The 23,669-nt window shown below is 53.5% G+C and overlaps 1 protein-coding gene across 1 annotated transcript; it reads right to left on the bottom strand.

The window, feature by feature from the left end:
- Positions 1-839: 839 nt before the first annotated feature.
- LOC123345279 (zinc finger protein 850-like) lies at positions 840-14,910 on the bottom strand. Its single transcript, XM_044982036.1, has 4 exons — positions 14,859-14,910; positions 13,782-13,895; positions 12,138-13,407; positions 840-2,389 (listed from the first exon to the last, which is right to left on the bottom strand). The coding sequence occupies exons 1-4, from the start codon at positions 14,890-14,892 to the stop codon at positions 1,144-1,146; spliced, it is 2,664 nt and encodes an 887-aa protein (XP_044837971.1). The 5' UTR covers positions 14,893-14,910; the 3' UTR covers positions 840-1,143.
- Between the last annotated feature and the right edge of the window lie 8,759 nt (positions 14,911-23,669).

Genomic DNA, 23,669 nt, shown 5'->3' on the forward strand with positions numbered 1-23,669 from the left:
CCCCACCCGGAGGCCGCAGAGATGTTGTGCCAGCCACTTCTTAGAGCGGCGCGGGGTCCGCAGCGCCATGGAGGGGGGGGGCAATCCCGTGGCCTGGATCCAAAGCCCTGAGGGGCTGGATCTGGCCCACGGGCCGTAGTTTGTCCACCCCTGCCCTAAGAGGTCTCTACCCTGGGTGGGTTTGCTGCTGCTTTATACTCCTAGAGCACCAGATGAAGCTTCCCCCACATTCAAAGCCTCTCTCTTGTGAGGACCCTTCTGTAGTAAGTGCAGGCCCTGATAAAGGCCCAGTATGAGGCCTGAGGCCTAAACTAAAGTAATGGTCAAGACTTTGCTAACATAAAGCAAAGTTAAGCTGTGAGCCAGAGGCAGATGCTGCAAGAAGATACGTACCTAAAAGGTACTGAACACTAGATATCAGAACATCACATACTTGTACATTCCACACAGATAACAAAGAACAGGCTGGCCCATCCCAATGACAGGGACAAAAGGGTAATATGATGGATAGAGTTGTTTTGATCGAACAAGGCGGCACCTTAATACGTAGAGGGGTTGTACCTTGCTACATGGAGGGGTGGCACCTCAATACTTCAGGAGTGATGTGTAACTTGTTTGTACCTGTGTATAAGAATGTACCTCTGGGGCGGTGTCTTTGTCCAGCCGAGGGGGCAGTGGAAAGTCCCGCCACTGACTGAGCTGAGTCCATTGCCAAGAGGCATTTTGTCGCAGTATGCCCGGTAGACTAAGTAATCTACAGGGACCCTGCCAGGGTGTCCGAGGTCGCAATAAACCTAGCCGACGTGGCTTTGCATCTTACTGGACTCTGTGGTTATTGGGGGTTCTCGTCGGGTCTGCTGTGTCAGCTATCTGCAGAGTTGGGGCAGCGCACAGAGGGAACTCACGCACGCAGCCGAGTGATATCAACAAGGAGAAAGCAGAGCACCACACCGGTAGCACTCTAACAACACCTTCAATGTATGATAATGGGTGAGCTCTGACTGAATCTTTTCCCACAGTCAAGGTATTTCTAAGAGTTGTCTCCTGCGTGGTGTCGCCGATGTTTCAGTGAGTGGTGAGCTGTTCTTGAAGCTTTTTCCACAGTCCAAGCCTTTTCGGGTTTCCTCCCTTTTGTGGATCATCTCACGTGAAATCAGGTTTGATCTCCACATGAAACTTTTCCCTGTAGTTGAGGCATTTGTGAGGTTTATCTCCAGTATGGATTTTCTGATGTCTAATATGGGTTGATCTCTGAGTGAAACTTTTCCCACAGTCGAAGCACTTGTGGGGTTTATCTCCGGTATGGATTTTCTGATGTCTGGTAAGAGTTGATCTCTGAGTGAAACTTTTCCCACAGTCAGGGCATTTGTAGATTCTCTCTCCTGTGTGTATTCTCTGGTGTTTAAGAAGGTCTGAGCTGTCACGGAAGCTTTTCCCACAATCCAAGCATTTATGGGGTTTCTCTCTTTTGTGGCTTGTATCACGTGAAATCAGGTTTGAACTCTGAATGAAACTTTTCCCACAATCCAACCACTTATGGGGTTTCTCTCTTTTGTGGATAATCTCATGTAAAATCAGATTTGATCGCTGAGTGAAACTCTTCCCACAGTCCAAGCATTTATAGAGTTTCTCTCCCGTGTGGATTTTCTGGTGTGTAGTAAGGGCTGATCTCCGAATGAAGCTTTTCCCACAGTGGAGGCATTCGTGGGGTTTATCTCCTGTGTGGATTTTCTGATGTCTCGTAAGGGTTGACCTCTGAGTGAAACTTTTCCCACAGTCGGGGCATTTGTAGATTCTCTGTCCTGTGTGGATTCTCTGATGTTTAAGAAGGTCTGAGCTGTCACGGAAGCTTTTCCCACACTCCAAGCATTTATGGGGTTTTTCTCCTTTGTGGATCATCTCATGTGAAATCAGGTTTGATCGCTGAGTGAAACTTTCCCCACAGTCCAAACATTTGTAGACTTTCTCTCCTGTGTGGATTTTCTGGTGTGTAGTAAGGGCTGATCGCTGAATGAAGCTTTTCCCACAGTCCAAGCATTTGTGGGGTTTCTCTCCTGTGTGGATTTTCTCATGTGAACTAAGGGTTGATCTGTGAGCGAAACTTTTCCCACAGTCGAGGCATTTGTGAGGTTTATCTCCAGTGTGGATTCTCAGATGTCTGATAAGGATGGATCTCTGAGCGAAACTGTTCCCACAGTTCAGACACTTATAGGGTCTCTCTCCTGTGTGTACTCTCTGATGCGCAATAAGGTGTGAGCTCTGACTGAAGCTTTTCCCACAGTCGAGGCATTTATAAGGTCTCTCTCCTGTGTGGATTCTCTGATGAGTGATAAGGTTTGATTTCTGATTGAAGCTTTTCCCACAGTTGAGACACTTATAGGGTTTCTCTTCCTTTTGATTTGTCTGCATGGCTGTGGTTTCCCTGAGGTCCTTGCATCCTGCCCCACCTTCAACGGATTCATCCTTTTTCTTTATTGGGTGGTTTCCCAGCTGCCTCTCTGATCTCTGCTGACTCCTCCAAGCTTTTCCAGGTTCCAAGGATTGGCAAAAATTCCCTTCAGCTCCTCTCAAAAAGTTCCCCTGTAATTCCACTTGCTTGGGATCTTCCTCTAGTGGATTCTTCTCCTTGTTCTCACTCATCATCATCTCATCAACTGCTAGGGGAGAGAGAGAATCCGGACAGGAGTCATTCCCTGTGCAGGGAGAAAGGAGAGAATGGGGAACAGCACAGAGGGGAAAACACAACACAGTGACTGTTGGGGAGATGGAGAAACTGGATTCTGCCTCGACATCCCATCTACACGCTGCCAGGCAAGAAAGGTTAGGGAGGAAACTCCATGCAGCTAAAGGATGGGTGGAAAGCCATAGGTGATATCTGCCATGATGATACCATATTGGCTGGCTACAGCCTGACTGGGTGCGGTGAAACATACCCCGGGGAACTCGCTAACAGCCCACCTTTGGGAGTCCCAGATCTTTCATTCACTCACCAGATGGTTTGTGTGTCAGTTTCACCGATTCCTCACCTGTGCGGCTCCCTCTTGGGATCTCCGATTCCTCAGAGGTCTGAATATCCGGGACCCACGGCTCTTCCCCTTGTTCCAACCGGGTGATCAGGTCAGGTTTGGGAACAGGAAATCCTGCTCAGGGAGGGAAATCAGGAAGATGAGAGTGTATCTCGAGTATTGACAGAGTATTTGTCACAAAGAACATTCCCTGAGTTCAACCTGCCCCATGCTGAGCTGGGGGATTGTGGAATCCCAAATGGGTGGGAACATGGTCACTGGTAATTATGCAGATGTAGAATCTAAACAGATGGGAACATGGCCACTGAGCCCCCAGGGAGACGCAGATGTCTGTGGGACGGAAGGAGCTGTCACCGCCTCAATGAGGGCTTCAAGGATCTGTGCATTGTGGGGGACTTGCTGATGCAGAGACAGCTCTGGTGTTTAACCCCTGCCTAGTTCTAAACCTCCAGAGCCCTCTGGCTGGAGCCAGTCCCAGCAATGGAGGACCATAGGGGATGGTGAGTGTAAAATAAGAGACACAAGGTGGGTGACGTAATATCTTTTCTTGGGCCAGCTCCTGTGGGTGAACATAAGGACGGCCACACTGGGTCAGACCAAAGGTCCATCTAGCCCAGTGTCCTGTCTTCCGACAGTGACCAGTGCCAGCTCCTTCAGAGGGAATGAACAGAACAGGTGATCATCAAGTGATCCAAAACAAAACAAAACAAAACAACAAGCTTCAAAATCTTCTCTCTTTCACCAACCAAATCTGGTCCAATCAAAGGTACTGCCTTCCCCACCTTGTGTCCGTCTATCCTGGGTTGAACAAGGCCACACCAACAGTACAAAGAAGTGAGAAATAACACTGACAGGACCAGACCCTGCTTCTGCCCCTTTGAAAGCTGGATGGATGGGGATGAATTAGCATGTCCGTTAGGTTTACGACTCCCCGATCCCATTGGAGGGGGCATGGAGATGAAAGTCTCTCTCACACTAGATCTATGGACTCTGGGATCCATTTCCCTCTGATCTAACTGAGCAGGGAAGAACTCACCAGATTCAGACATGCAGACCATCCAGTTTGTAATAATTAAGAGCTCAGGAATCCCTTACCCAGAGAGGTCACCGTCTCGTAGTTCTCCTGCATGACGTCCCTGTAGAGGGCTCTCTGAGTGGGGTCCAGCAGAGCCCCCTGCCCCTGGGTGAAATACACAGCCACCTCCTCGAAGGTCACTGGCATCTGAAACAACAAGAGTCCCCCACTCAACACCTGCTGCCCCAGCTACAATCCCAGTACTCACGCTGGAGGAAGGATAAAGAAATGGAAGCTCTGGGAAGACCAGAGTAGCAGAATCCCACCCCCACCCTGCTCTGAACAGCCAGGAGGCTTCCCGGGGTGGGGAGAAGGTGAGAGCTCCTTGTCCCCCAGCAGACAGAGCAGGGCAGGGTCTTCTCATTTCCCACACGCCTGCCAGCCACAGGCTGATACGGGAAGCAGAACTCTGCAGGGACAGGGACATTAATTCCAGCAGCTTCCCTTCATATTTCACAGCAGCCTCCGGCTATTGGGTTCAGGCTCCAGCACTGGGAGTCTGGTCAGTTTTCCCAGCCCTGCCCAGGGGGGTGTTTCCTGTTTCAGAAATGGAGGAATGTTCCCCCCTGCCAATGGGCCTGTTCAGAAAATCAGGCCCAGGTTGAATGTGTCCTAGATGGTTTGTCACATGCTGGCCCCTCCCTGCCTCACCTGGTATGTTTCCTGCCCCTCCCACTCTACAGCAACTGCCCCTGCAGCTCCCTGAAAATCCCCTACCTGAGCTGGCTCCATCACAGCCATTTCCCTTCCCTGTCCCCTGGAAGACGGGAGGATCTGGAGCGAAATGTGGACGTGATTCCTCAGCCTGTCAGGGCAAGAGGGGCGATGGGGGAGGTTTCAGAAGGGGCTTGAGTCTATTTCACACCCCAATTCCACACAGGCTCTCTCCCTGTGGACAGACTGGTCCTGCAGGCTCCGGCTCAGGATTTGGTGAAGGCAGAGCTTGGGACTCCCCCTGGGGCTGGTTCCAGACACCGCAAATAGTCGCCACCTGGGCTGGGCACAGAGGGTGGTTAATGCAGGTCTCTCCCCAGAACAGATCCTGCTGGGGGAGCAGCAGCTGCTCAGTCGGGACTTCCAGATCACAATGGAGGAGGCAGCAGCATCTGCCCCAGGAAGCTCAACTCCAGGGCTCTAATACCAGGAGCAGACACAGAGAGACATACCCGCCTCCTCCTCTCCCCCAGCAATAGCCAGAGCCCTCTAGTCTGGTGACAACACCTGAGGAATGAGCTGCCCTGGACACCCCCTGCAGGCCCCAGGGACAGCCGATCTCATCCGCCCAACTGGACTCACCCTCTGCCAGAGCCCGCAGTGACTCCGGTCTGACACTGGTGTGGGGGAGATTTGAATTCATGGCACGGGGAAGCTGCCATTGTATCTCTCGCCAACCCTCTCCCTTTTCACTGGCCTCTCTCTCCCTTCCCCAGCCAGCCTCCTCTTGCTCCCACATTCCGCCTCCAGCCTCCCCAGCCCCCTCTCCCTTCACTAGATCCCGCCAGCCAGATTTCCCCTCTAATCCAACCCTTGAGCGCTACAATTCTCCCTTGTATCAGAGGGGTAGCCGTGTTAGTCTGGTTCTGTAGAAGCAGCAAAGAATCCTGTGGCACCTTATAGACTAACAGACGTTTTGCAGCATGAGCTTTCGTGGGTGAATTCTCCCTTGTACATTGATCCCCCTGCATGGCCTCATCCTCCATGCGGCGCCCCCTCTGCCCCATCCCGCCCCCTTCACCTGCCTCCTGCCCGCTCGCACGTCCCTTCCCACCTCCAAATCCCCTCCTGCCCTCCCACCTCCAGTCCCTCTTCTGCCCCCTCGTCCCAGCCCCCGGCACCCCCCCGCCCGGGGCTGGCGGCAGCTTTCCCGGGCCCGGGCGGGAATCGCAGCCAGCGCCGCTGGGAGCAGCCTGGGGCCAAACCTCCCCCTGCAGCCCGGGGGGGGCGGGTCTCTCTCACCTTCCCTCCGAGCGGGGCCCCCCGGGGCAGGGGCCGGGCCGGGCTGGGGGCTCTGCCCTGGGAGAGGCTCCTGGGGGGGGAGCAGCGGGAAGGGCCCTGCTGGAGATTCCCCGCTCCCGGCTGCAGCCAGGGCTCCGGGCTCCCAGCACCAGCCGCCCGCCGGGGCTCAGGGATCTCGCCAGGAGCCTGGGAGCCAGAGTCACCGCAGCCGCGAGGGAATCCGAAGCCGAGTCACTTCCTGGCTGGCAGCTCCCCCTGGGTCCTAGCGACAAGCGGATTCCATTGCGCTGGAGCCTCCCCCCAGCCACAGACTCTGCCCCTCGGGGGCCCCACCTCCTCTTGGCTCCAGCAGCTTCTCTCCGCATCAAGGGGGCACGGGGCACAGAGGCCAGCGTAGGGGCAGACAGGAGACCCAGATCCCGGGCGGGGGGGTGTTTCTGTGGGAACTGGGCATTGTTCCAGAGAGTCCCCAAGCCCGCGCCGCTTCCCGCAGCTTCCATTGGCTGGGAACAGTGAATGGCCACTGGGAGCTGGGAGCAGCCATACCTGGGGACGCTCAGGTAAACAAAGCCTCTCGCTCTCCCGGCCTGCCAGGGGCTTACCCTGAACAAGCCGCAAAACGAGTTTGGGAACCACTGATCCACAGGGACATAGGGGTGATGGGGCTCCTGGTCCCGGAGAGACAATCCAGAGCGAGAGCTGCAGGGGACACGTTTCTCCATGACACTGACTCTGTGTGTCAGTAAAAGACCCCAAAGTGGCAATTCTTCAATAAAAAAGCTTCAAAAACAAACTCCAACATGAAACTGCAGAACTGGAATTAATTTGCAAACTGGACACCCTCAGAGTAGGCCTGAATGAAGACTGGGAGTGGTTGGGTCATTACAAAACCTAATTTCCCCGATATTTCCCCTACTGTTACACCTTCTCATCAACTGTCTGTAACGGGCCACTCTCTTACCACTTATTTTCCCTTCCTTGGTGTCCTGGCTGTTAATTGATTTATCTCATTAGACTGACCTCACATTTGGTAAAGTAACCCCCATCTTTTCATGTATTTATACCTGCTCCTGTGTTTTCACTCCATGCAGCCAATGAAGTGGGTTCTAGCCCACGAAAGCTTATGCCCCAATAAATTAGTTAGTCTCTAAGGTGCCACAAGGACTCCTCGTTGTTTTTGCTGATACAGACTAACACGGCTACCATGCTGAAACCTGCCACTCTGCTAACAGACGGGCACAGGGAGCAAGTGATCAGAGCTGGTTTCTTGTCTCCACACCAGACTCACTGGCTACCAGCCCTGGGCCAGAGATACCAGCTCCAGTCATGGAGGTTTCAGAGCTTTGCCATCAGGTTCCTGGAGTTATTTGTAAGGCTGGATTAACCCATCCCCCCTCATGTCTGCCCCTCCACCCCACCCCCGTGACCAGGGATCCCTTCTGCTCCTCTCCCGGCTGACTCCCCCATGTGGGCACTGACTGCAGCTTCCTCTCACACACCTGCATGTCACCAGCAAACTCCAGCTGGTCTGGTTCAGGGACTGGTGCTCTGCCCACTTGTGCCCTGGTGCACGGGGATCACAGCACAACTCACTCCATTTTGGCCCTGGCCCCCACCAGGTGTCAACAGCACTCACTCGAGTTTGCCCTGGTGCCCCCCCTTCTGAAAATGGGGGCTGGAACTGGGACATTCTGGAGTGGTCAGTGGGGCAGCCAGCACTGCTCCTTCTCCCCAACGAGCAGGCTCCTGTGCAACCCCCAACACACCCAGGAATAGGGCCCTAGGTACCTGCCTATATGGCCTATCCCTTAATCCATCTCTCACTGCACTGGATTCCTCCAGTGTTGGGGGTCTGGAGGGGAGGGGAGTGGGGGAGTTGATTCACTAGCTGTTGTATCCAGAGGTGAGAAAGAGGGACAAAGGAGGCTGCTCTCAATCTGTCTGTTTTTCACTCCATTGGGATCTGGGAGCCTGGACTGAGCAGCTGCTGCTCCCCCAGCAGGGTCTGTGCTGGGGAGAGATCTTCATCAAAGCCCCCTCTGTGCCCAGCCCGGGTGGGATGTTCACTGGGCCAGACCAGAGCGAGAGACTGACTCTGCAGTCAGGTTTGGAGCACCTGCCTGGGAGGGCCCTGCCCCTTTCCCCAAGGACTCTGCAATGAAACCCAAAGTAAAACAGGAAACGGGGGGAGTCTGACATTGGGAGACCCCAGGGCCCAATGGTGACAGCACTGTCCTGAGAGCTGTGGGCATCCCCTGTTCAATCCTTTCTCCCCACCAGGCAAAGGCTAGAACTGAACCTTGGTCTCTCACATCAGGGTGGCTGCTCCACCTCCTACCTGGGCTAAGAGTTTACAGAGGAATCACCCCACACCCCCTTCTGCTGGCTTTTCTGGGTAGCACTTGACATCATTCTCACAAGAGCACAAGCACCTAAGCCACCTGGCTCCAGCAAAGGGGTTCCCAGTGGTGCATTCGCAGGCAGAGAGAGGTGCTGGGAGGCTGCTCAGCACACCCACTTCTGGGATTCACCTGGCTTCCACCTGCGTCTGGTGCGAGGGACTCATCTGGGCCAGCTGGGTGTTAGCCCCCCTACCACACCCAGCCCCTCAGCCACTGGAGCGCTCTCCCCTGGGGTACACCAGCCCTGCCTTTGCACTGCAGGGTAACCACAGATCCCAGCTCCTGAGTTCCTTCAAAGTGTGCCCCTGGGGTATCCAGCCCCTATCACCGGATACCCACGGAAATCCCTGATCTGCCAGATCCCCAAGGACCAGTGCACCTCTCCAACCCTGAGAGCATCCCAATGCCAGAGGGCCAGGGGCTCCCTGGGAGCTGGCAGTGAGTTTCAGCTGCCGTGACCAGCCCAACTCACTGGGGCCAGGATTGGTATCTAAAAGGTGTCAGTGGAAACTAACAACTCACTGATCAGCCAGATTCTGGCGTGATGGTAATACATGAAGCATTAGAAACACCTGCTGCAAGATATTATTAGAATGTGTTGTCAGGCAAGGCTTACATCACCCCTCTCCCCCAGGCAAAGGAATGTGGTTCTTCCCCCTGCCTGTATGTGTCTGCAATGTAAATGAGGCGAGGACAATGAAATGACATTTACATGAAGGGCAGACAAAGCCAGCGGGCAAACCAAGGTGGAAGATGCCACTTCCCACTCTCAGTGGGAGATGGAAGCCACAGCTGCCTCCTGAAGCGAAGTCATTGAACTCTGGAAGCTATAAGGAAGGATGAAATTATTCCACAGAAGTCACGGATTCCATGATGTTCAGAGACCTCCATGAGATTTTCCGTTTCAGAGGCGGAGGGGTCCCCCAGAGCTCTCAGCGGTGGCGGGGCACCCGGAGTTGTCAGCCACCCCACAGTGGGGAGGATTGGGCTCTCAGTACCCCCCAGCCCCAAAAAAACCCTTGAGCTTCACTCATCACCCTGTAAGCCTCCCCACATTATTTTTAGTAAAAGTCACAGACAGGTTGCAGGCTTCCCTGATTTTTTGTTTATTACCCATGACCTGCCCATGAGTTTTACTAAAAATAGCCGTGACAAAATGGGAACCTTAGATATAACCAGGCCACAAAGCCAGTTTGGCATCCAGTACTGGGCAGATCCAAGAGGGCCAAGCTCCTGTACATCTGAGAAAAGTGGAACCTTCCAGCCAAGGGGGCCGAAAGTCCCCAGACACTGAATCTAGGTGAGACACCTGCTAAGACCAAGACACGGCCTTACTGAACATAAATATAGTCACTAGAAAGAATGTTTTGTTTGTAACCTCCGTGGCCCTTTCACTCTTACTAGACGTTCCTTAACCCTATGGTGGAGGAGAATAAACTTATTTCTAGTTTTACAACAAACCATCTCGGTGCTGCAGATCACAGTGAAGTGCGAGTTCTCAGCTAACCTAACAGGGTGGAGCTGTGCGCTGTCTCTTTGAGAGAGCAGCAAAGTTACTGAAGTGCTGTGAGTGCTACGCTCAGGAGGATCGACACTACAGGGCAGCCGGCTTTGGGGAGACTCAGGTTTGGGGGGCGAGTTTGGGGTGACTTGGCAAAGAGGAACCGAAGCTGGTGGAAGCCAGGGAGAGGCGCTGGTGCTGTGCGCAGGCTGCTGGTGTGAGGGCTTTGAACCACGGCTGCACAACAGGGCTACAGGGCAGGCGATGACAGGACCCCTTCCTGGTCTGGTTGAACCCCACAGCATCACTTGACCTGTTTGACTGGAGACCACTGCTTTGGTATCACACACAGCACTGGAATTTGCTGACAGCAAAAGAAAAGGAAATTTATTTGAAGAGAGACAAGAGATCCCAACAGAAACGAGGGGAGGGATGGAGTCACATGGTCGTGTGCAAAGCCAAAATCAGAAAGGTTGGACTAGAAGTTCCCTTTTCTAGCTGATAAACTAGATCCTCAACCCAAAGTTCAGTCTGTCCCAGGGTGCGCTAGCCCCAGCCTTCCACAAAGCACCCTGGAGGACATTGAGATGAGGATCTGGGAAGGGGACAAGATCCCCACAGGAGAACTCAATGGCTGAGACAATCACTTTGCTAACGGGGGCTCAGAATCAATAAGATGCTCAGGGTCAGTTTGACCAGGAAGAGTGGGGAAGGGGCAGAGGACTTGTGCTAGCGAATCCCGACCACTTCTCCCCACACAAAAGGCCCTTTGGGAATCAGTCTCTGCTAATAGTGCTGTCTGAATGCGGGGGTGGGGTTGGGGGGGAAGGCAGGGAGAAGGGGCAGAAGGGGTGAGTGATGAGGCAGCACCTCTCTACCCCTGTGCTCTCCCTCACCTCTTATCCCATGAGCCCCAAACACTCGATACCCCAGTACCCAGCTCCCCCTGCCCCAGCCATTCAATCCCCAGTGTCCTCCCCAGAACCCATCGCCCTGGTCCCTTAATGGCTGATCCCCCAGAGCCCAGCGCCCTGGGGGATTCGGGGAGGGGAGGAGTTACCAGCCCCCAGGGAAACTCCCCCTGCAGGGAACAGCCCCAGGTCAGTGGGGGGCCCAGCCCAGGGGCTGGTGGAAGATGGGGGATGGGGACAGGTGTGTAGAGTGAAGGTGGGGCCTGGCCCAAGTGTCCTTCTCCTCATCTCCATGGCAGGGGGATCCCGGCTGGGAGGGGAAGGGAGGGGGGGGGACTTCAGCCAGGCAGAGGGGGCAGCTGGAGGAGTTTCTCTCTCTCCCTTCCCCCACCTGTGGCCCATCAGCTCAGCAGCCAGGTCTGCAGCAGGGAGGAGGGGCTGATGGGGGCTTCTCCACCTCTGCCTGGAGTTTGCTTAGACCAGGAAGAGCCAGAAGATCACTGACTAGCTGTTGCTGGAGCCTCACCCCTGCGATGGGCGGCTGGAACCTTGGGAGTGAAATGCCCCTGATGTGTGTGGGAACGAGGAAATGGGTTTGTCACCAGGGCCGGCCCCAGTCAGGGCCCTGAGAGAATTTCCCTGCTGTGCGGAGGAGTCTCTGTTGTCCAACTTGGTGTTAGCACCACTTGGAGCATGTTCCACACTAAAGGGAGGCATCTCAGGGTCTGTCTACACAGCAACTAGGCTCCTGCTGCACCATGCCAGCCCTCTCAGGCTCACGAGGTGTTTCATTGCTGTAGAGATTTCCAGGCTCATGCTGGAGACTTGTCTCTAGGACCCTGTGAGGTGTGAGGGTCCCAGAGCCCAGGCTTGATTCCCAGCCCAGAAGTTCACACAGCAATGAACCAGCCCTGCAGCCCAAGCTGCAGATTTTTCTTTGCTGTGCAGATACACCCGGAGAGGTCTCTACCCTGGGTGGGTTTGCTGCTGCTTTATACTCCTGGAGCACCAGATAAAGCTTCCCCCACGTTTAAAGTCTCTTGTGTGGATTCTTCTATATATGATAATGTGTGAGCTCTGACTAATTTTTTTCCTGAAGTCAAGGTATTCCTAAGAGCTGTCTCCTGTGTGGAGCAAGCTTTGAGCTGTTCTTGAAGTTTTTTCTCCACAGTCCAAGCATTTATGGGTTTCTTTTCTCTTCTGCATTGTCTCATATAACCCACAGGAAACTTTTCCCCACTGTCCAGGCATTTGTGGGGTTTATCTCCAGTGTGGATTTTCTGATGTCTCGTAAGGGTTGATCTGTGAGTGAAACTTTTCCCACAGTCGAGGCATTTGTAGATTCTCTCTCCCGTGTGGATTCTCTGATGTTTAAGAAGGTCTGAGCTGTGACGGAAGCTCTTCCCGCACTCCAAGCATTTATGGGGTTTTTCTCCTTTGTGGATCATCTCATGTGAAATCAGGTTTGATCGCTGAGTGAAACTCTTCCCACAGTCCAAGCATTTATAGAGTTTCTCTCCTGTGTGGATTTTCTGGTGTGTAGTAAGGGCTGATCGCTGAATGAAGCTTTTCCCACAGTCCAAGCATTTGTGGGGTTTCTCTCCTGTGTGGATTTTCTCATGTGAACTAAGGGTTGATCTGTGAGCGAAACTTTTCCCACAGTTGAGGCATTTGTGAGGTTTATCTCCAGTGTGGATTCTCAGATGTCTGATAAGGATGGATCGCTGAGCAAAACTGTTCCCACAGCTGAGACACTTATAGGGTCTCTCTCCTGTGTGCAGTCTCTGATGCGTAATAAGGTGTGAGCTCTGACTGAAGCTTTTCCCACAGTCGAGGCATTTATAAGGTCTCTCTCCTGTGTGGATTCTCCCATGTTTAATAAGCTGTGAGCTGTCACTGAAGGTTTTCCCACAGTCCAAGCATTTATGGGGTTTCTCTCCAGTGTGGGTTTTCTGATGTGTAGTCAGGGATGATATCAAATTGAATCTTTTCCCACACTCAAGGCATTTATAAGGTCTCTCTCCTGTGTGGATTCTCCCATGTTTCATTAGGGATGAGTTCTTGGTAAAACTTTTCCCACACTCAGAGCATTTATACGGTCTGTCACCTGTGTGTTTTCTCTGATGTATAATGAGGGATGATTTCTGGTTGAAGCTTTTCCCACAGTCTAAGCACTTATGGGGTTTATCACCTGTGTGGATTCTTTGCTGAGTGATAAGGTTCGATTTCTGATTGAAGCTTTTCCCACAGTTGAGACATTTATAGGGTTTTTCTTTCTTGGGATTTGTCTGTGGTGCTGTGGTTTCCTTGGGATTCTTGCATCCTACCCCACATTCAATGGATTCCTCCTCTTTCTGCATTGGGTGGTGTCCCAGCTGCTTCTCTGACCTCTTCCGACTTCTCCAAGCTTTTCCCTGTTCCAAGGATTGGGAAAAATGTCCTTCAGCTCCTTTCAAAAAGTTCCCCTGCAGTTTCACTTGCTCGGGATCTTCCTCTTGTGGATTCTTCTCCTTGTTCTCACTCATCGTCTCATCACCTGTTGGGAGAGAGAGAGAATCCGGACAGGAGTCATTCCCTGTGTTGGACAGAATGAGGAGCAGCAAGGAGAGGAAAACACAACACGATAACTGTTGGGGAGATGGAGAAATTGGATTCTGCCTCCACATCCCACCCAAACACTCTTAAGCAGGAAAAGTCGGGGAGGAAACTTCATACAGCTAAAGGATGGGTGAGAAGCCATGGGTGATATCTGCCATGGTGATACCATACCGGCAAGCTACCATACCGGCAGGCTTGGTTGGGTGGGGTGAAACACACCTCGAGGAGATTGACAGCAGCCCACCTTTGGGAGTCTCAGCTTTTTCATTCACTTGCCAGATGGTTTGTGTGTCAGTTTCACCGATTCCTCACCTATGCAGCTGCCTCTTGAGACCTCTGATTCCTCAGGGGCCTGGAGATCCAGGAGCCACAGCTCTTCCCCTCGTTCCAGCCGGGCGATCAGATCAGGTTTGGGAATGGGAAATCCTGCTCGGGTGGGGTCAATCAGGAAGATGAAGGTGCATGGAGTATTGACAGAGTATTTGTCACAAAGAACATTCCCTGAGTTTAACCTGCTCCCGTGCTGAGCTGGGGGATTGTGGAATCCAAAAGGGTGGGAACATGGTCACTGTAATTACCCAGATGTGGAATCTTAACAAACTGGGACATGGCCACTGAGCCCCCAGGAAGAGGCAGGTGTCTGTGTTGGGGAGGAGCTGTCACAGCATCACTGGGGGTTTCCACAGTCTGTGCACTCTGGGGGACTTGCTGATGCAGGCACAGCTCTGCTGTTAAACCCCTGCCTAGTTCTAAACCTCCAGAGCCCTCTGGCTGGAGCCAGTCCCAGCAATGGAGGACCATAGGGGATGGTGAGTGTAAAATAAGAGACACAAGGTGGGTGACGTAATATCTTTTCTTGGGCCAGCTCCTGTGGGTGAACATAAGAACGGCCACACTGGGTCAGACCAAAGGTCCATCTAGCCCAGTGTCCTGTCTTGCGACAGCAGCCAATGCCAGCTCCTTCATAGGGAATGAACAGAACAGGTGATCGTCAAGTGATCCAAAACAAAATAACAAGCTTCAAAAGCTTCTCTCTTTCACCAACCAGATTTGGGCCAATCAAAGGTACTGCCTTCCCCACCTTGTGTCCATCTATCCTGTGTTGAGCAGGGCCACTCCAACAGTACAAAGAAGTGAGAAATAACACAGACAGGACCATACCCTGCTTCTGGCCCTCTGAAAGCTGGATGGATGGGGATGAATTAGCATGTCCGTTAGGTTTACGACTCCCCGATCCCATTGGAGGGGGCATGGAGATGAAAGTCTCTCTCACACTAGATCTATGGACTCTGGGATCCATTTCCCTCTGATGTGAGCAGGGAAGAACTCATGAGATTCAGACACGCAGACCCCACAGTTTCTAATAGCTGAGGCACAGGACTCCCTTACCCAGCGAGGTCACCGTCTCGTAGTTCTCCTGCATGACGTCCCTGTAGAGGGCTCTCTGAGCAGGGTCCAGCAGATCCCCCTGCCCCTGGGTGAAATACACAGCCACCTCCTCGAAGGTCACCGGCATCTGAAACAACAAGAGTCCCTCACTCAGCACCTGCTGCCCCAGCCACTATCTCACTGTTCATTGTGGGGGTGGGGGCAGGGGAGAAAGTCAGTAAAGAGAAAGCTCTGGGAGCGCCAGAGTATGACAATCTAAGCCCCACTCTGCTGAGAGAAGCCCGGAGGCTTCAGGGGGTGGGAGAAGGTGAGAGCTCCTTGTCCCCCCAGCACACGGAGCAGGGCAGGGTCTTCTCATTTCCCACACGCCTGCCAGCCACAGGCTAATACGGGAAGCAGAGCTCTGAGCCGGGGACAGGGACAGGAATCCCAACAGCTTCCCTGCGTATTTCACAGCAGCCTCTGGCCAGTGGGGTCAGGCTCCAGCCCTGGGAGTCTGGAAACATTCCCAGGCTTGTGCCAGGGTGGGGTGGGGGGAGTGGTTTTTTTTTCCCGTTTCTGAAATCAGCTCCCAAGCTGAATGAGTCCCATCAACTTTATCACACCCTGTCCTCTCCCCCTCCACAACAAAAGCACCAGCAGCTCCCTGAAAATCCCCTACCTGAGCTGGTTCCATCACAGCCATTTCCCTTCCCTGTCTTCTGGAGCGAAACATGGATGTGATTCCTCAGCCTGTCAAGGTGAGAGGGGCGATGGGGGAGGTTTCAGAAAGGGCTTGAGTCCATTTCACACCCCGATTCCCCACAGGCTCTCTCCCTGCAGACAGACACTCTAGACTTTGTGACACTGGGAATACACTCAGGTTATGTCCACACTACAAGTGCTACAGGCACACTGCTATAGCTCTGTAATGTGGAGACTGCCTTCAGCAATGGAAGGGGTTTGTGCATCGGTGCATCTGTCTATCAAGCTGCATCCATAATGGAGGTCAGGTTTAAAACAAATAAAAGGAAGTATTTATTCACACCATGCACAGTCAACCTGTGGAACTCCTTGCCAGAGGATGTTGTGAAGGCCAAGACCATAACAGGGTTCAAAAAAGAACTGGATAAGTTCATGGAGGACAGGTCCATCAATGGCTATTAGCCAGGATGGGCAGGAATGGTGCCCTAGACTGTGTTTGCCAGAAGCTGGGAATGGGCGACAGGGGATGGATCACTGGATGATCAACTGTTCTGTTCATTCCCTCTGGGGCACCTGGAAGATACTGGGCTAGATGGACCTTCGGTCTGACCCAGTAGGGCCATTCTTATGTCAGGTCAACCTAACTAGCTCAGGGCTTAAAACTCTTCCTAGCCCCGAGTGATGCAGTAGATGGATCTGATTGTTAACTGTAGACCAGGTCTTACACCACAGACCCGGCCCCTCCCAGCAGGCTAAACCCATTAACACTTCTAAACCCTCCCAGCAACAGAGCTGTCACAGTTCAGGGCAACTGCACCTGTATTTACACTCAGTGCTCCAGCAAGGGCACCCACTGGGCAGCTCCCCAGCTATCGCCTCTTGTGGAAGGAGACCCAGGTCTCTCTCCCTTCTGACCAGGGTATTTCTAGGCTGTTCCCTGAGTGTGTAAGGCCTGCTTTACTCCTCTGCTCTGACATGGTACAGTGTAATTCCCCCAGGGATAATTTTCCACACAGCTCTTCCTAGGCTTATTTCATTCTTATGGTAAAAGCACTACAGGAAAAAAAAAACCCATTCAAAACAATAAAAGAACCTACATGCATGCTGATGACTTCCCAGAGACCACCCCCTCTCTGCCACAGGAGCTTGGGCAGGAACAGGCCTTCAGAAGTTTCAAAGCCCCACCATGGCATTTCCCTGGGATTTCAGGTTCATCACACTCTTTGCCCAGAATGAGAACCCATGGCTCTGGCCATGCCTGCACTAGTGAGCTTACAGCTGCACCGATGCAGCTGCGCCACTGTAAGCTTGCTCGAGTCGCTGCTCTATGCCCCTTCCCAAGCGCTCCCCCACTGACATCATAATGTCACCTCTGCAAGCAGTGGTAGCTCTACTGGTGGGAGATGCTCTCCCGCCGACACAACGCCGTGCACACTGTCACTTATGCCAGCAAAACTTGCGTCGCTTGGAGGGAGTGTTTTTTTTCACATCCTCTGGGCGACGTAAGTTTTGCTGGCATTAAGTGCTAGTGTAGACAAGACTTCCGAGAGTCACTCATTCGTCCTGTCTGGCTCTTCTAAGAGACCCTGAGCAGGCAATCCGCCAGCCAGTGGGTCTCTGCTCAAATGCATTTCCCTCACCCCCAAGTATTCCCTAGGAAACCCATTGTGCTAGTATTGTTCCCAAAGACCTTTGAAATCCCTAACATCTCCCAGAGATTGATCAGTCCCATCTTCCACCCAGAGAACTCCCACACAATCCCGCAACAGCACACTAACAGGTGCATTTTCGATACAATGGACTCCCCCAATACTTACACTTCATTCAATACAGATTCATTTAATTCCATAAGGTTTGCCCAGGTTGTTGTCACGTCTGTCGCAAGAGTCTCTAAGATAAACACTAGGAAGAGCAGAACCAAAGGAGCCTGACATTGTCCTCAAGGGCGGTGCATCCCCCCAGCAGCACAGGGACCTGGCAGAGACAGGAACTGGCTTTTCCTCTGTCAGCATCTCACTTTGCTCCCAGGGAAGCCAGTCTGCCCAGCGGGAGGATGCAGTGGGCAGGTTTGGGAGCTGAGAGCCTCTCTCCTCACTGCTCCTTTCCATCTCTCCACTCCCCCTTCTGTCCCCTCCCTCTGTCTAGGAGAACTGGTCATTTACGTTTGCTCTCCAGTACAGAGATCAGCTACTTCCTCTGCTAGCAGGAGTGTGAGCCTGGGGGTGTCACCGAGGGCAGCAGCTCTGGAACCTGCAGACACTCGCTCTACATCTACTACAAACTCACCAGCAGGTCCCTGAACGGGGCCCTTTGGGCAGAGTCACTTTCCGGCCCCAGCCCTTTCCCGGGGGTCTCTCCTCACCTGCAGCTCAGGGGCTGGTGCGGGCAGAGCCCGGGGCTGCCCCAGGGGGCTGGTTCCACCCACTTCAGAAAGTCCCCTCCTGGGCTGGGCGCAGACGGAGGGTTAACGCAGGTCTCTTCCCAGCACAGACCCCGCTGGGGAGCAGCAACTGCTCACTCTGGGCCCACATCAAAATGCAGGAGGCAGCAGCGTTTGACCCAAGCCTCTACTATCAGGGGCAGAGAGAGACACACACCCGCCTCCTCCTCTCCCTGAGCAATAACCGGAGCCTGACTAAGCCTCCCAGTGCTGGGCCTGCAGCCCCCAGGGACAGGCAGGCAGCTGCTGATCTCATCTGCCCACCAGGACTCACACCTCATGGCTGCGAACAGTGAATCGGGTTTGACACTCGCTAAGCTCTAAATCCGTAGGACGTGGGGAGCCGCCGCTGTGTCTCTCCCCACCCCTCTCCCTGCCTCGCCCTTCCTCAGCCAGGCTCCTCCTCCTCTCACATTCGCTGCCCATCCCCCTTGCTCCCCACGTCCCGCCCCTTTCCTTTGCAATAGCCCAACACTCAGCTTCCCTCTAGTCCAGCCTTGTTCCCCTGACTCCCCTGCATCGCCTCGTGCTCCACGCAGCGCACCCACTGCCCCTGCCCCGCATCCCGTCCTGCCCCCCCATCCCCCTTTCTTATGCTCTTCTCACCCATCCCTGTTCCCCCCTCAATCCCCTCTTGCCCCCTCCCGCCCCCACCGGGGCTGGCGGCAGCTTTCCCGGGCGGGAATCGCAGCCAGCTCCGCTGGGAGCAGCCTGGGGCCAAACCTCCCCCTGCAGCCCGGGGGTGCCGGGGGCGGGTCGGGTCTCTCTCACCTTCCCTCCGAGCGGGGCCCCCCGGGGCAGGGGCCGGGCCGGGCTTGGGGCTCTGCCCTGGAAGAGGCTCCCGGGGGGGAGCAGCGGGAAGGGCCCTGCTGGAGATTCCCCTCTCCCGGCTGCAGCCAGGGCTCCGGGCTCCCAGCACCAGCCGCCCCCCGGGGCTCGGGGATCTCGCCAGGAGCCTGGGAGCCAGAGTCACCGCAGCGGCTGCGAGTCACTTCCTGCGGCCGGGACGCAGCGAGCCCGGCCATTGCTCCCAGCCAGCGGCTCCTGGGTCCTAGCGATCAAACTAGTGCGCTGCAGCCCCTGCCCCAGACCCTGCCCCCTGGGGCCCCACCTCCCCTGGGCAGGGGCAGCTTCTCCCAGCGCTATGCAGGCATCCTGCCTAGAAGCCACAGGATCAATGGGGGGACAGAAAGGCCAGGATCCAGGCGAGGGGGGAGAAGAGGGATTTTTAGGAAGATTGTGGATTGTTCGAGAGAGTCCCCAATAAGGAGTATCCAGGCACTAGGTGATAGGGTCCTCCTGGTCCTAGGGAGGCAGCCCAGAGCTGCAGAAGACACATTTCCCAGTGAAACTGACCTCATGTGTGATTCCCTCTGGTGAGAGTCTGGAGCAGGGAGCAGCTGGTCAGTGATGGCCTCTTGTCTCCATATCATGCTCCCCAGCTGCTAGGCCTGGGCTGGAGCTACAAGGCTCAGCCACCCGCTGGATGATAACATTGAAGTTATCACTTTGAGGTCTGACAGGTTCTTGTCCCAAGATGAGGCCCAGTATTACTAAAATGACTGTTTGATCAGTTGGGGACCCCGATGTGCAGGGCTGCAACACTCCCACTATAGGAACACTTCTGTATTTGTAACAGTTTATTAATACATTTAGATAAGTCCCAAACACTCCAGAACAGTAAGGTAGATAGAGATAACACAGACTGTCCATCCACGTACTCACACCGTCCCTTGCAGAACAACCTGAGATGTTAGCCATCATCATCACCTTCCTCATCAGCACCCACGGCCATCAAGCTCGCACCTCCCACGAGCTACATCTCTCTATCCTCCTGCATACGGGCTGGGATACAACTTTTATGTGTTATGCTGATGCTACTCTGTCCCATGCATATTGAATAGGGGGTTTCTCCCCTCTTTCGTATGTGTATTTCCACACCCTGCTAATGTTGGGGTGCTCTTCTCCTATAGGTTAGTATATTAATGATCTCAGCATATTATCCTATATGTCAATTCATTGCCATGGCACTCAGGTGGTCAGACATCTGCGGACGTTCCCATCCTAAGATATCCCAAAGCTGGTGTTAGCTCATGTTCCTGTGGTTGGCTAGTGTCATGGACAAACTTCCCCCTTAAACACCCTCTTCCCAGCTCCCCAAAACTGAGGGGTAGCTGTAGGGCCATTTATCTGTGCCAAAGGTCATAGGCTTCAAACCTTATGCTAACTGCTGAAGCCAGGGTCTCAGAGGTAGGGTCCTACCAAATTCATGGTCTATTTAGGTCAATTTCACAGTCACAGGATTAAAAAAAATTGTAAATTTCATGATTTCAGCTATTTAAATCTGAAATTTCAGGTGTTGTAACTGTAGGGGTCCTGACCCAAAAGGGAATTGTGTGTGTGGGGGGGGGGTCACAAGGTTATTGTAGGGGGGTCATGGCATTGCCACCCTTACTCTTGCACTGCTGTTGGCAGCAGCACTGCCTTCAGAGCTGGGCAGCTGGAGAGTGGTGGCTGCTGGCCAGGAGCCCAGCTCTAATGGCAGCGCCACCGCCAGCAGCACAGAAGTAAGGATGGCATGGTATGGTATGGCCACTCTTATGTCTGTGCTGTTTTTGGTGGGGTGCTGCCTTCAGAGCTGGACACCTGGCCAGCAGCTGCTGCTCTCCGGCTGCCCAGCTGTGAAGGCAGCACAGAAGTACGGGTGGCAATACCATGATCCCCCTACAATAACCTTGCAACCCCTCCCCATGACTCCCTTTCGGACCAGGACCCCGAGTTTGAGAAACACTGGTCTCCCCCATGAACTCTGTATAGTATAGGGTAAAAGTATGCAAGAGACTAGATTTCATGGTCTGTGATGCATTTTTCACAACTGTGAATTAGGTAGGGCCCTACTTATAGGATACAGGCCTGGAGGTTCTTTGCGTTACTGCTGAATAAAATAAACACTAAAGCTGGTTCTATGGCCTACAAAGGTCTGTTCCCCAAGCTAGGTCATGGATTGTCTCTGCTGTGCCACCAGGTTTGTTCAGTTATTTTTAGGGCTAGACTAACCCCTCACTGGCCACTAGGCAAAAGCCCTCACATCCACCCCACCTCCAGGGCATCCCCACTGCCTCTCTCCGGGCCAGCGCAACGTTACAAACTGCTGCAGGCACAATTTTCTGCGCAGAGCAGTTCCTGACATGTAGCTGGTCTCTTTTGCTGCTCTGTTGCAATTTGCTGCCTCTGTCTTTCCCCGTCCTCTAGTGCAGGGCTAGGAAGCTGGGATGGAGGGGAACCATGGCTTGTCACGTTTTGCTCCCATTCGGAAATCTCTCTGTTAAATTTGGGCACACTAAATAGAAAGGTATTTTTCTGATTTGGAGAAGCATGCTGCAGAGTTAAACCTCGGGGCTATTGTAGGTAAAACCGGACATGAAGGCGGTCGTCTTCTTAGCACACACACAACGTGCCTAGTGTACAGGAGGTGAGTGAATCCCTGCTTCGAGGTGGCTAACCCACAGGCCCCGCTCTTTCTGCCCACATCTCCCCCACCCCACAATGGCCAGAGCCCCAAGGCCTCCCCCCTGTGGCCAGAAGAGCCCCATCTGTCCCAGCTGCTCAAGCCACCAGCCAGCCCCTGCACCACCCTGGCCGTTGGCCTGACCCCTGGGTCGATCTGAGGCACCCAGGATGGGCCTGAGCTCCAGGCTGCCAGCTGGCACTGAGCCCCCACCAGCTTCAGGGAAGAGGGGGAGGGAGATGGGCCCTCAGGGTGGAAGATGGGTGGGGCTACGGCCTGGGTTAGGGGAGGCTCAGCCTGCCCTTTGATACCTGCTGCCCATGGGCACGTGAGCAGGATTCACCATTGAATTTGGTCCGTTGGTTGGATCATTAGCTTCCCTGTCCCGGGCTGGGTACTGACAGGGAGTGAGATGTGTACACTGATCCCTGGCCCCCATGTAGGTGGTGGGATTTCTTAGTCTCTTTCCACCGCTGATCAGGCCGTACAGTTTCTAGAGTGAACAGACTTTTATTGCCCACCAAAAATAGTGTAAAGCCTTGAGAACAGGATTTGGAATCGTTATGAATCTCTTGCAAACACCAATGATTGGGCGGACTATCTGTTCCTCATACAGACTCCCTCCAATCCCCTCCCATCACTGTAACTCATATCGAACAAGTTGTCGACACCACATTCTGTACTTTGACACAGGTATGTGTCATTTCGGAGACATCATTTTCTCAGCCCTTTTCCTCACTGCTACAGACTGAAGTGCCCTGTCCAGGCTGTTTTTAGCTTCAGAATAGCTCCCACATCTTAGTTACCTCCAATGTAAAACAAAACAAAAGGAATCACCTTCTTCAGCAGTGCGGAAAAGGCCCAGGGTCTAGATTGACAAAGGGACTGGAGCATTAAAATACTCAGGGCAATTCTACGCCACAAAATTAAGGGGGCCTATGTTACATCAATGTACAGCCACCGCAGTAACTGAATCGGTTTTACACGTCCACACTACGTCCCTGTGTTGGCGGTGAGTGTCCTCACCAGAAGCACTTGCACCGATCCAACTGCCAGTGTGGGGCATTGTGGGATGGTTTCTGAAAGGCGGCAACAATCCATGTGAGCAAGGCAGTGTCTACGCCGACCCTGCGTTGACCTAAGCACTACGCCTCTCACAGAGGTGGAGTTATTAAGTTGGTGTAGCAGGCAAGTTACATCAGTGAGAGCTGGAGTGCTGGAAGCTCCCTAGAAGTTGGAGGGCAATGGGTGCCCAACCCATGACCATGCCCCAGCTCTGCCCCTTCCCCCACAGCCCCGTCCCTGCCACACCTCTCCCCCCACCCCCAAGGTCTTGCTCTGCCTCTTCCCCCAAGGCCCCACCCCCCACTGGGAATGGGCGACAGGGGATGGATCACTGGATGGTCACCAGTTCTGTCCATTCCCTCTGGGGCACCTGGCATTGGCCACTGTTGGAAGACAGGATACTGGGCTAGATGGACCTGTGGTCTGACCCTGTACAGCCGTTCTTATGTGATCGACTCATGCTTTCTGGAGCCTAATGTTGTTCGACTGATTTTCTAGGTGCCTAGAAGTTAGGCATTGCAAACGGAAATCCCTTTGTCCATCCAGCCCTCAGTGGCTGCCACAACCCAGGTCTTGATCCATGGACAACTGCAGACCTGGTTGAAAAAAGCAGAGGGGTCTAGTGCCCAGATGCCAGAAAGGCCCCATTTCTGCTTGCAGTTTTCTGATGTTCAGCAAAATATCACCAGCCATCTCCTGCTGGCTGCCTCCAACATCCCCTGAAACACATGATTTGATCAGATGCACCAATCGAAAGTTATTGCATTACCTCTGAACACGCAAAGGTCATCGATCTGAGTGTAGGGCCTGACGTGGCTTGGGGGAGAATAAATCAAAACCATACCTCACTCTTAGAGTGCTTTGCATCCATAGATCTCAAAGTACTTCACAACACAGATTATTGCTCCTCTCCACAATTCAAGTTAAAAGAAAAAGATCCTTCCCCAGGCTCATTGACCCTCCTTCCACAGGAGAAAAGTGAATGGAACAGGACAGCCAGAGGGGGTTTCCCCTGCAGATGATGGATCTTCCCCACAGAAGAGTCTGAAAATCCAAAGAGTTGGCAGCTCTGGTCTGCAGTCTGCCGGGGTGAAGGCTGGAGAAATAACATCTC

Source organism: Mauremys mutica, chromosome 12, assembly GCF_020497125.1.
Source record: "Mauremys mutica isolate MM-2020 ecotype Southern chromosome 12, ASM2049712v1, whole genome shotgun sequence".
NCBI lineage: Eukaryota > Metazoa > Chordata > Testudines > Geoemydidae > Mauremys > Mauremys mutica.